At 33.8% G+C, this 12,946-nt stretch overlaps 2 protein-coding genes across 4 annotated transcripts; both read right to left on the bottom strand.

The window, feature by feature from the left end:
- Positions 1-1,665: 1,665 nt before the first annotated feature.
- LOC108470120 (probable ADP-ribosylation factor GTPase-activating protein AGD14) lies at positions 1,666-7,607 on the bottom strand. Of its 3 annotated transcripts, none has more exons than XM_017771343.2 (14): positions 7,172-7,607; positions 6,666-6,774; positions 6,194-6,255; positions 5,970-6,057; positions 5,806-5,867; positions 5,632-5,728; positions 4,968-5,438; positions 3,774-4,421; positions 3,546-3,683; positions 3,358-3,462; positions 3,159-3,242; positions 2,712-2,886; positions 2,251-2,296; positions 1,666-2,137 (listed from the first exon to the last, which is right to left on the bottom strand). In XM_017771343.2, the coding sequence occupies exons 2-14, from the start codon at positions 6,762-6,764 to the stop codon at positions 2,002-2,004; spliced, it is 2,211 nt and encodes a 736-aa protein (XP_017626832.1). In that variant the 5' UTR covers positions 6,765-6,774; positions 7,172-7,607; the 3' UTR covers positions 1,666-2,001. The 3 variants fall into 3 exon arrangements, with proteins under 3 accessions (XP_017626832.1, XP_052887613.1, XP_052887614.1); XM_053031653.1 differs by having other exon boundaries at positions 7,046-7,174; XM_053031654.1 differs by lacking the exon at positions 2,712-2,886 and having other exon boundaries at positions 7,172-7,601.
- Positions 7,608-9,062: 1,455 nt separating this feature from the next.
- LOC108468099 (nudix hydrolase 20, chloroplastic-like) lies at positions 9,063-12,946 on the bottom strand. The gene is made up of 10 exons (XM_017768957.2): positions 12,427-12,946; positions 12,245-12,309; positions 11,954-12,131; positions 11,648-11,728; positions 11,414-11,539; positions 11,027-11,106; positions 10,755-10,870; positions 10,450-10,570; positions 10,251-10,334; positions 9,063-9,281 (listed from the first exon to the last, which is right to left on the bottom strand). Exons 1-9 carry the CDS (start codon positions 12,736-12,738, stop codon positions 10,265-10,267), a joined length of 1,149 nt encoding a protein of 382 aa, XP_017624446.1. The 5' UTR covers positions 12,739-12,946; the 3' UTR covers positions 9,063-9,281; positions 10,251-10,264.

Here is a 12,946-nt window from a genome sequence, read left to right on the forward strand (position 1 = left end):
AATAAATTCACGGCTAACACTATTTATTATATTAATGAAAAAATTAAATTAAATAATATTAATAATTGATTTTCATGAAATCAAACTCGAATTAAACATTATAAAATTAAATTTTTTGTCCTAGCTTTCCGAGAAATAAATGAAAATTCTCCAGTTATTAAGAAAAAAACATATCATTTGAATAACGTATCCCGTTCGTGTACGCTAATTGGGTAACAGACCAATCAATAAATCCTGAATCTGCGGCAAATTCTTTATCATAAACTATCTAAATTTCATCTCGTTTCCATCCTTGAGCATTAGTAGCAAAAACTTTAAAATTTAAAAAATATATATATAGCCAACATTGGTTTCATTTTATCCTCATTGGCCTTAGTGCTCTGCAGGAGATGTCGCCAACGAACTTTCTGTTGAGCAGAAAGAAAAGATTGCCGTTGAGTTTAAAGTGGTGTAGCCACCGAGCAGGGATAAAAATTACTGACAATATCAAAGACTTCTTAGAGCCCGAGTTCAATGGAATTATGTTATGAAACTTCGACCCTACTCTGTATATTAACCAAACAATTTAAGTACTATTAAAATGAATATACATTTAAACCTTTAAATATATAACTAATTTTACGATTTGATAATGCAACTCATCGAGGCCAAAGATGCAGGATAATTATAGATGAAAAAGAACAGAATAACTTATATTAAGATAATTTTAAAATATATAGTTTTTATATACTAGTAAAATAATGCGACATTATCAATTTTAAAGAAGTATAAATATTATTCTACACGATATCATCTTTAATTTAATTTTATTTTAATTAAAATAATTAAAATTTTGGAGGAAATGTTGAAACTATATGCCCGAAAAAAATATAACCAAAAGTAAATAAAATTTGAAAATATTTAAAAATTAAAAAGAATTGATAAAAATCATAAGCACAAATTGAAAAAAATAAAATCAACTATTAAAAATCTAAAAAGAACACTAGTAAAAAATCAAAATTTGAAAAATTATTACTACCATTTTTAACAAATCCTAAAATTTGATTAAAAATTAAAAATAGAAATTAAAAAAATTACATGCTTAAGAATTAAAAGAAATTAAAAAATTTGACAGCATAAATATATAACTTGGTTTAAAATAAAAAAATGAAAAGACGATTAAATTTTAAAAGGATTAAAATGATTCAAAAAGTATAAAAGAAGAAAATATGTTTATTTATTAAAATTTTAATTTATTAAGTCATGTAATTAAAGTTAAATTAAGTTTAGATATAAATGAATGTATAATAAAATTTTTACATTTTTAAAAGTTAATGATGTGGTATTTTATTATTAAAGCTTAAAAGTTATATATTTTAAGATTATCTTAATATAATTTATTTTAAGGAAAAGAATCAATTAAACCATATATTGGAGCATACATGATTACATTGTAAAGACATGATATTTGCAGGATTATTCACTGCATTCTCTCTACAAAAAAAAAAAAAAGGTTAAAAACATTTTGATAAATAACTTATTAAATTATTATATTTTTGTTACACTTTATGATTTATCCATTTTACTGAAATTTTATAAAGTAATTTAATTTTAATTAACTCTTTTGATTCACTTAAAACTTGTATTATTTTTATGTGCAATGCAAATTAGGTTTAAAATGTCATGTAGTGCACAAGAAATGCAAACTCTTCAAATAATAATTTCAATATTACATTACAGAAGTCACAAAATAATATTCACTCAACTAAAAGGAAACCTTAATTCCTCTAAACACCATAAGATTACATGATATACAAACTATAATATCGAACTATATAACACAAATTATTAACGTGTCAAAATTTACACCTAATTTGATAAAAATACGACTAACACAAGATGCATGAACACGGAATATCAATTCAAACTATAACCGAAACTTTCCAATCATCAATTAAACAGGTAGCAACGGTACGATACTTAACCGAAAATGACCTTTGGGGTGCCTTTGTTCTTTTATGTTCAGCCAAATGGGTTGCCCCCACCGACAGAAGAGAAAGGCTGTGGGGTAGCCGGTGCTGAGAATCTACCGGCCACGTGTTGGTCAGTATTTATGAAACCGTAGGATGATTCACTGCCAATGCCTCCAGCTTGATGGCTGCAAATCAGAGAATGGTAAAAAGAGTAATGTTTGGGACGCCGGAGTTTAACTCGGTTGGTTCACACAAAATAAAAGAGAATTAATTCTATGAGAAATGATAAACGATTTACCTCGACGACGGCAAGTTACCGGGTAATTGAGCTCCCAAGTATGGCCCTGTAAAGTTTGTAGAGTTCAGAACATTAAAGGGAATGAAAAAAATATAAGTAAAAGTACCATTGCATTTTATCTCCTTTACTTAAAAAAATGGACAAATTAATCTCTGTATGTTAGATCAAACAGCAAATTGATCCCTTTTGTTAAAAATTTCATCAATTTTTGCTGTTAAAAATTGATTCTTGTATGTCATCATGAAAAACACATGACACGTCAGATGTCACTCTCTGATTATTCCATCAACCACATTGGTTTTAACACTACAAATGGTTGAAAGGAAAGACCAATTTGCTCTTTAATCTAAAGTGCAAGAACTAGTTTGCCCATTTTTTGAGTAGAGACAAAATGCAACCCGACTCCTAGTACAAGGGCTTCTATGGTACTTTTACCAAAAGGAGGAATGAAAATGGCTTACTTTGTGGCAATGCTGAAGCATAGGGCAGTGACTGCGATGGAATTCCCGACGCGTAAGGTAAAGATTGAGGTGGCATCCATGCTGATGATGGTGTACCGAGGCTTGAAGTGCGTAATAGGCCAGAAGGAGGTGGCAAATTTGGTAGGGCACCTTGTAAGGAAGCCATGGAAAGGGGCTGCACCACAAGCAATAAGTTCGAGGGAAAATTATTGGGATTTCGACAAGGGAGAGTAGGTTTGGAAGTGTAGTTATTTGATAAGTTGATCGCATATATTCCAAATAATCAACCAGAAAATCCAGTTTTGTAAACTATGATTTACAGTGTCAAACACACAAAACAAGCATGGCAGCATTATAAACTGCCATACAACAGTCCTTAAACCTAAGCAGGATCAAATCAGTCTGGCACAAGCAGTAAAATAGTTCGAAAAGAAGTGAATAACGTACTGTTTGCGTTTGAGCCCGAGGTGCTTCACCACCGAGATCAAATGGGTTTACCGACCTTAATGACTGTGGAAAAGCAGACGGTGGCTGTAACACCAAAATGTATGGACAACTATAAGTGATTCATAAGTCAACTAGACATGCGGTTTAGTAAAGAAAGAATGATCTTGTGAATCTCGTTTTTCTAGGAACGTAATAGTACCGCTGCAGTATGATATTGCATGGTGAACCCCATGCCACGAGGAGGGGCCATTTGCCATCCTGCTGTAGGTGCAGGATAGGTAGGATAAGTTGCAGTAAATAGATCCTGCAAAGATGAAGAGGCTAATACAATTATCTCACGGCAGAAAGCTAAAAACCTACAATGTTCTCGGTCTAAAAAGAAATTACCGCAGGTAGTTCTTGTCTTCCACTTGCTTTTGTTTCTGTAGGTGGTTGCTGTGATGCAACGGCAGAAGTGACATCCTGGAAAGGTTTTGAGACAGCTTGAGGCCCCTGCATATGCGGGGAAGGAGCAAAATTCCATGGCTGCCAAAAAGATATGATGTCAAATTAGGTGAACAAAGAGTCGATTATTCATAAAATATTGCAAATATAAGAACACTAGAAGACACACACCTGACTTGGCGAGGCTCCGTTAAGTTGTTGGCTAGTCTGACCGCCAGCTGTGGAGAAAAAATGAGTCTGTTGGTGCTGCATATTAGGCCATTGCCCAGCATTATTAACACCAATCTGGGAACCGCCACTGCTGCCAGGCACTGTATGCTTTAGTCCAGGAGCAGCTACCAGAGGACCAGTAGGAGGCAATGTTGAGAAATTGCCAACTGGTGCAGATGCAGGAGCACCAGCACCAAAAGGCATTGTTTGGATCTGCCCCGTGAATGCAGCAGTGGAAGGTGCCACATTCATATTGGCCGCATGAGCAGGCAATTGACCACCAACACCACTAGGTACTCCTGATAAATGACCAGGTACAGATACTGGAACTGACAATTGAGAAAGAACAGAGTCCAGAGTGTTCACATTAGAAGAAGTCTGAGAAACATTTGTCTGGGGGGAAACATCGAAAGAGGCCCAGTTCTCGTTGGTAGAAGAAGTTGGCTGCACAATGGATTGAGTCGCGGTAGTTTGTTGCGTCTGAGTAACCATAGGAGCTACTGGAGGTTCAGGATCGGCATCAAAATCAATTAAGCTACCAGTTGTCTCCAACTTGGCTTCTACTGGATTACCACTGGAATGTCCTAAGCTGCTAGAAGACACGGTTCTCTGCTAGTAGAAATCCTTCAGTAAGTTCATTTCCTTTATGTAACTTCAAGGTATAAATAATCATACAACAAACATAGCAAAAGTGTTGAAGCAGCAGAGTACCATGGAATCATAATCAAGTCATTATAACTCAGAAAATTATCATCATTGGCAACATGGAATATCAATTACTATAGCTAGCATAGAGTCATGTCCAGCACAAGCTACCAAGTAGTTCTAATAAAAGGTTATCAACTACTATCGTATAGATGGGAATTATAAGGTCCAATTAAAAGTAGGATAAAAACTCTGAATAGATCACCAAAAGAAAGGAGAAAAAGCAAATTCAAAAGGAATGAGAACTGTGCCAAGTGGTAATTGTGGCAAAAGGTATCATGTTAACACTAAGGCTTTTGAAACAATTTCAGAAAGGCATAACGGTAAGACATAAATAAATCATTTTGATGTAAGTAAGAGGAAAAGCCTATCAGATCAAAAGAAAAAAAAGGATTCGTGAATTAGACCAGAACATTAGAATAGTGTTTCCTAGCACATAGCAGAAACTACCTGCGTCTGAGGGCCATCAACAGTTCTGTCGCTATTTGCTTTTGGAGGTTCACTTACACGAAGGGGTATTACATTCTCACCCAAAATTTCTCTAACAGGACGAACCACTGGAGGACTGGATGACTCTTTTGGCCGCTCAGGTGATCTCCCTTCTAACTTGGGATCTCCATCAGATACTCTATTATCATCAGGTTTCCTCCCATTACCAAATCTATCTTCTCGGCGCCAGTCATTGATAACCTCAGGGCGAGCAGGGCTTCTTTTGTAATCACCATATTGTCGACTTTCTTGATCATATCCAGGACTTCGCCTTTCATCATAACCATATCTAGAATTTCTGTCATCATTTCTTCCCCCTGGACTGGACTTGTCACCGTATCGACGATCATAGGTATCTTCATATGGTGGACTTCTAGACCCTCCCCGATATCCATCAGCCCTCCTATTCTCATAAACATCTTCCTTATCACCCTGCACAATGTACAATTCAGAACATTAAACAGCACTCTTCAGTTGCAGATTCGACAATATCAAGATATCTAAAACTCCCTCCTTAAGAAGCAGGGACATAACCTATAATGTCACCATATGCCATATCCTATCTCACAACTTTATAACTGATTGACATGCAATGCAAATTAGGTACAGGGAAGTTCATCTTTACCATCTTTCCTCGTGGAGGCTTGTCATAGTTTCTCTCTCCACTGTATCTTCTATCCTCGTAGACATGCTTAATGAAGTCCCGGAGCCTCTCAACATTACTGGCAACAAAAATTTTGACTCAAGACACAGAAACTAATAAAAGTACAAAATAAAGATTGGATATTCGAGTGATAACCTGCTGTCAGGACCAGAATTACGCTGAGGATCCCATTCTTTCATATAGATTTCTCTTGCGCGCTGCATGTAAGTGAAAGGAATGAGGGAAAAAATGAGAGCTGGAACATCATAGTGAGAGGAAAATTACAAGTATAAAAAGAAGGGAGAGGAATTTATCTCTACCTGATTTCCACCTTCTTGAAGAGCAGTAACTTCTTGAGAAGTAAATTTAGCCATCGATACTGATTTAACTCTGTGTGTGAATTCCCGACTGGAAAAAATTAAAACCAGGAGCCAGTTTTAGTAAATCGACTACCATTACAAAGGCAATGAAGTCTTGGATATAAGTTAATCAGCAGCCAAAAAGTAAATAAATCTTCATGTGCCAGAAAACTCTGAATACTTACTGTATTCCACTACAGGTGGTGCAAACAAATGTCCAGAAGTTTGTGCAAACATATTGAGGTCCCTGCTCAACTGACAAGTTAGCAAATAGCAAAACTGTAATAGAGAAAGTAAATGCACTCCATATTTACACATAAGGGATATCACACTCAATTTCATATAAGGAAAATGTTGCAAGAAAAACATATTTCAATTTCGAAAATTCGGAAGCAACATTATATGAGGATATTCGAACAATATTTTATCAAACAATCAACACTCCCCAAAAGTTCAAGAGTGGAGATTCAAGCAACCATCATAACATTAACCAGGCTTTCTAATTGTAAAAAAATTAAAATACAGTATTCAAAATATACAACCTAATGTAGTTTTATTTCATCAATCTAATGCAGGAGACAACAGTGTAATCATCAAATATCCAATGCAGTTCTCCGACTACAATCCTAGGATAAAACATAAACAAGAAAATCATACCAAACTATTGCAGTTAATACATCTTCGATTCTCCGGTTGTTTTAGAAGACCTCGAATTATCCGTTCATTTCTCTCGTCTTCCTTCACTCGACTCGCCATGACTTACTTCCTATATCAGGATAATAAAGGCCAAAATAGAAATTATTTTTTTAAATGAAAAAATAGTTAAAAAATTAGTAAGTCGACATGAAATTTCTCCAAATTATCATTTACACACACAAAAAAATTAATTAATTTCAAATTTCAAATCAAATTAACTCCAAATTTGCGTCTTCTACGTTATTATCATTACACTGATTAAGCAAAAGTATACAATCAAAAAGTTTCCAGCTAATCAAACAAATTAGAGAAAAATACAACACAATAGTAATTCAACTAACCAAAAGCCACGGATCTGAACAAGCAAAGCAACTTAAAACCACAAAACATCAGAAAAACATCAAATAAGGACGTGTTTGGAACCCTAGAAAAGTTTACACCAAGAAAAAGGAAAAAAACGGACTTACCTCGAATCAAAGAGAATAAAGCAAAAGCTTGTCTTAAACTTTAAACGAGGCTTTTAAATGAATCAATTCCGATCCAACGCCAAGAATATTTTGTAAAAACAATTAATAGAGAAATTATTTAAGAAAACACACGAAATTAAATATAAAGAATCATATGAAAAAATAGATATATATATATAAATTTGTAGATCTTTGAAATGGTGTGTTCGTAAGAAGCTACGGTACAGCTAAGAACTAAAGAAAAAAAGAAGAAGAAGAAGAAAATTAGGAGAAAAAAATGGCTGCTGTAATTTTTTTATTGATTTAATGAGTATATTTAAGAGAGAATTTAGAAAGAGAGAAATTCGGGATTTAATTAATTAATGTTAATTAATTATTACTTTTTCGGAACAAAAGTGAGAAAAGAGGAAAGGCTTTGTCGCCGTGCAGTTGCCCTTTTTGACGGTATTATGGATTTTTTTTGGGTTTTATTTTACGGGTAAACTACATTATGGTCCCTTAATTATTAGCAAATATACATTTTTGTCATCTAATTATGAAAAATTACAATTTAATCTTTCAGTTATTTGAAATTTATCATTGAAGTCACTACTCTGCTAATTTGTTAATGGCTGTCAATGTGAGATGTTAAGTCACTACTCACTATTATGCAAATATATTTGGGTAAACTACACTGTTAGTTAATCGATTATTAGTGGCATAATTGCCAACAATGGCATAACTGCCAACAAGGGTACGATGTAACTTACCCAAATATATTTGAGGAATAGCAACTTAACTGCCATGTTGATGCCCGTTAGCAAATTACCAGATGAGCAATTTAAATAATTAAATGATCAATTTCAAATAATTAAGTGATCAAATTGTAATATTTCATAATTAAGTGACTAGAGTGTATATTTCCTAATACTTGAGTGACTATGAGTGTAGTTTACCCTACTTTATATTTTTACCATTAAAATCTTTTTTAGTATTTGTTTTAGGAAAAGAAGATATACAATAATTCTTTTATAAATTAAAATTTTCACTGTTAACACATTAAAAATTAGGAGTTAATTGCAAAGGACGCTCTCAAGCTATAATTGAAATTCAAAATTAGTTCTCAATTTTAATATATTTTAATTGAAACCTCAAGTGTCATGGTCATAACAAAAAAAAAAAATAGCCCCTACAAATTTTAAAAACACTATGTTTGACATAATAGATTTAAGTTATTTATGCTACCAGATCCACGAGTTTTAAATGTAATTTAGCATTCAAGTTGATGGAAAATTTTGATTGATATGATACTGATTCTTTAAATAGTCATTTAGAATATTTTTCAAGCTTGGAGATTAATTTAGAATTTGGATATAGTTTGGATACCTCTAATGAAATTAACCCAAAAACACGAGGTCAAATTCTACTGCCAATCACTATATTTGAATAAAATTAAAATCTATTCATTATACTACAAAATTAAAAATTAAACATTCTTAGTTTTCAATTTTGAAATCCTAGTCCATTTGTTAACCTTTTCTTACCTAAATTTATCATTAATATGATTATACAATTATAAAAACTTCACAACAACTTTCCAATTTGATACTTAAACTTTGATTCTATTAAAAGTATTAATTACATAATATTTGAAATTGTAATTCAAATAATAACATGACACAAATTTTCACGCATATCTTAACAGAATCCAAATTAAAAAATTACCGCGTGAAAGTTTAGAAAAAAAAAAAAAAACCTATAAACAGGGGATAATTTTTTTTTTTCTCTTCGGCTTTGCTCTTGTTCTTGGCTTTGTACTTTAAAAAGGGTTTTCATTTAGTTGTGTTGGTTTCTTTGTTCTTAAGAAAGCCCTTTGGCAAAAAAAAGAGAAGAAAACCCAACTCCATTCAGATTTATTTATAACTAGATTTAATTGTTTTTAAATATTTATTTATTCTGTTTATAAAAATTTAAATAGTAATAAAAGATAATTACTATTAATTAAACATAAAGTTTATGGTGATATGAATTAAACCCGGATTCCGAACCTACTAATGCCTGCCATCCCTGGAAAGTAACCGGTTAGTTCTCGAGCCCATGCTTCATTTGGTCACAAACCATGTCAAGAAAACTGCAGAAGAAATGAACAATGAATGCAGGGTATAACAGTTCAAAGGATGAATAATAATAATTCATGTTATATGAATCTTGTAACACGTTCATGTATTCATATGTCGTATCTAGAATTGCTCGTGCCTCTTTCTTATGGTTGTTTTTACTTGCAGGTATTTCAGATATGATCAAGCAGCTCGGAGATCGCTGGCTCGTCAATCTTTCGCCTTTAATTGCTTATATGTAAGTCTACAACAATCTATTTACAATATTATTATTACAGTAATGATTATATATATGATGGATACATTGGTTATATATATATCAAATATAATCGAGCTACTCGAGTTCGATTTGAAAAAAACTCCAACTCAATTTGGTAATTATCGAACCAAGCTCATCCTCGAGCAGCTCGAGCTATCAATTGAGCTGAATTCAAGCTTTGTAATAACACTCGCCCCGAACAGCTCGCGAGCTTTATCGAGTATTTCATTTTTAATATATATTTTATATATCTTATTATCATATTACATTATTACCCTTGATACGTATTATTAACCCTAAACTTAATTATCAAGCCAAGCTCGAGCTTGAGTACAAAATTTATAAAGAATTTAATTGAGCTCAAGTAACTTGAGTATATTTCAAGCTAAGTATCCAACTCCAAATTGCAAGTCAAGCTCAAGCTTGCCAATATTCGGGCTTGGTTCGGCTCAATTACACCTTATTCATATAAATATGTAATTGATGGAAGACATGTCTGTCATAAAATTACAGGGAAGTGAAGTATTAATGAGGAAATCGAGAATAACTCTGTGTTTAATCTAGTACGTTCATCTAATTATGACATTAAGTTCGAGTTTTCAGATCTTAAAACTTCTTTTGTAATTAATCTATATAACCAAAAAATTAAGAGGTAAACTAAACAAATTGAGCTTGAAACATCCAAATATTAATAAAGAAGAATATGGCTATCATTTTTATATACCTTTTTAAGTATATTTACGAGCAATCTCCTCTCTTCAAACTTTGAAGAAGATCCAAATATCCAAAACATTCGGGAGTTATGTACCTGCAATAAACATTAGAGACAAGAAAACATAAATGTGTAGGAACACAAAGCAAGGAGCACTGTTTTTTGCTCGAGTGTGCGTACAAATTGTAAATATAATAAAGAAGAAAGTTACCCGTGTCGGAACAGGAAATCGATTATGACGATGTTGCAATTGGTCTTGAAAAAATCTGTCCTTTTTATGATATTAGCAACATGTTTCACAGGGATCAACTTGAAGCTTTCTACCTCTCCATCTGCCATATATATATATATGTATGTATTAAGTCATGAAAGTCCCATCAAAGGTGAGATAAGTTCATTCGAAGTATTACTAGTCTGATAAAAATCTCCGAAACAATTTAACATATTAACAAAATTTGAAACTTTTGTCTAGTGTATGTTTCAACAGATGGTAGAATTGCGCTTTGATGTACTTACCTTGATTATTTGGTACAAAACTTTCGGGGAGTTTTAAATCATAAGTAAATAGAACATCTCGCTTGAATCTGTGCCCATCGATATCTGAATATGAAACAGCACCAACCGATATAGCTCTGTATGAGGAACATAATCGGTTAAGAGCCTTCCAATATATGCCGATCAAAATAAACTGCATCAAGCCATAGATATCGACCTAACGAGGTTCGACTTCCAAGCCGATATAGGATATGTAAGATATATTAATATTTATAATAAAACGAAATACGGACCTACTGGATAGGGTTCTTGGTATTCCGGCTTCCTCTTCACATTCCTTGATAAGATTCTCCCCACAAGCAATTCCATGAGGCTATAACCAAAGACCAAAAAATTTCACCGTCAAATAAGTTACAAATTGTCGTAATTGTATTACGTGATAAAAAGCGACATAAAGAAAAAAAGAACACTTTCACCACTTTTCTGAAACTATTAGAAACTCCATAGATTGAACCATCTTCTTGACTTTCATTATAAACATAAAGTCGGATACTCGGATTCGTCCTTTAATATGAAAATTTTTCCTTGTTATGCACATTTAGTTTGTTTCATCACAGATAACTCGCGGATGTTAACAGTTCTAGAACTACAACTTGGTAAAGAAGCAAGTTTTTACAAACCAGTCCTCCAGCAACTAGATGATCAAGCATTCCGGGAAAAGTAGACTTCATGAGACTCCTCTTTCCTAGCCATAGAAATTTTTGCTTGTCTTTTTCAACATATCCGTTCATGTGAACACCATAAGCCTATGGATTCAGAAAAGAAACATTTCAGCTTCTAATATTGTGAAAGTTTCAGTAATGGAAGATAGGTGATAGCATCCCGATATGCAAATCCTATAGGGAAAAACACACCTTTATTCCGAAATAAGGTACAGCGGCACGCTCAAGGGAGAAAAAAACCGGGGCACCATACGATGATGTCACAGGGAACAACTGTTTAACATCAATAATAAAACAATCATTCCATAAAATAAAATCCCTATAAGAAAATGTAAACTCCAAGGACCTTTGATCGATTTAATCGGAAAATAGGCATCGAGAGACCCTAAAGAGAAAAGGGCAATTGATTTCCAGCATTTTAAAAGCAAATACACAAAAAAGACGATAACATCGTAATAAATCAACTTCTAATTCCTTACATTCAATTTCAAGCAGTACCTCATTCCTTATACCTGGAATCAATTCATTTTCAGCTAAGCATTTGATCACTTCTCTTACAGCTCTAGTTCGATCATCGGCCGATTTTAATGATTGGTGCAACATTACTTTACCTCCATCACAATTATCTTTAGATAATATAAAAACATCCTCAAAACTCCTTAAATTTTCGGCAAAACTGCACATTAATTACAAAAAATATTATAATTAGCCTAGCTAACACATTCTTTTAATTCACATTAGTCTAATAATTAAGTCTTAGAAATAAAGAAAAGCATAAAAAGAATTCACCCTTTATGTATGTAGCCAACAATTTGGTCTTCGACAACAAAAGGAAGGAACTCAGATTGCAATTCCTGTATTTACAAACGAACAACCCAAATTGAAAATAAATAAATAAATAATTTCTGTTTGGTTGCCAAGAAAAAGTTTTATATAGAATTTGGAATTTAGAAGGTGAGGGAGATGCTCACAGCGCCGCGGTTGCAAGCTTTGATTTTATCGAAGAAGCCTCTGAGATTGGACGAATCGTTGGGGTTAAACTCGGGTTGAGAGACGCGAACGACGTCGTCCCAAGAGAAAGTGGGAGTGGTAGAGGCGGCGCCGGCAGAAACTGCGGCCGAAGCTGAGACAGAACGGAGATTTGTGGGTTTCATTGGGCGAGAGAAAGGAGAGTGAAAGAGCGGAAATGAAGGCATTAAACTGGCGGGAAACGGCCGAGAGGACAGGGCGGCGCGGCAAGATGAGATTGAGAATCGGAATTTAGCAGTGCAGCAGCTGGCCATTGAAGTGCCGCCGGCGAAGCTTGCAATTGGGGGGCGGGGGCGGGGGCGGGGGACGCGATGGAAGATGGATGGATTGCCAGGGGAGGGAAACTGTGAAATGAACGTTGCGAACGACACCGTTAAAGAAACTCAAAACATTTTGGTTAAATTTTCTCGTTGGTCCATGGTCAATTGGTCATGTTATCCGACAAAACCCGAAGTTTTGCCC

This window comes from Gossypium arboreum, chromosome 8, assembly GCF_025698485.1.
Source record: "Gossypium arboreum isolate Shixiya-1 chromosome 8, ASM2569848v2, whole genome shotgun sequence".
NCBI lineage: Eukaryota > Viridiplantae > Streptophyta > Magnoliopsida > Malvales > Malvaceae > Gossypium > Gossypium arboreum.

Bases quoted from the DNA above. Each gene is read 5' to 3' on its own strand.
- LOC108468099 (XM_017768957.2), bottom strand. From the start codon at position 12,738: ATGGCCAGCTGCTGCACTGCTAAATTCCGATTCTCAATCTCATCTTGC. The intron at 12,310-12,426 runs GTGAGCATCTCC...TTGTAAATACAG, and splicing joins AAGCTTGCAACCGCGGCGCT to GAATTGCAATCTGAGTTCCT. The intron at 11,540-11,647 runs GTGTGTTTTTCC...CTGAATCCATAG, and splicing joins TACCTTATTTCGGAATAAAG to GCTTATGGTGTTCACATGAA.
- LOC108470120 (XM_017771343.2), bottom strand. From the start codon at position 6,764: ATGGCGAGTCGAGTGAAGGAAGACGAGAGAAATGAACGGATAATTCGA. The intron at 3,684-3,773 runs GTGTGTGTCTTC...TCTTTTTGGCAG, and splicing joins ACGGAGCCTCGCCAAGTCAG to CCATGGAATTTTGCTCCTTC. The intron at 2,138-2,250 runs GTAAATCGTTTA...TCTGATTTGCAG, and splicing joins GGTAACTTGCCGTCGTCGAG to CCATCAAGCTGGAGGCATTG.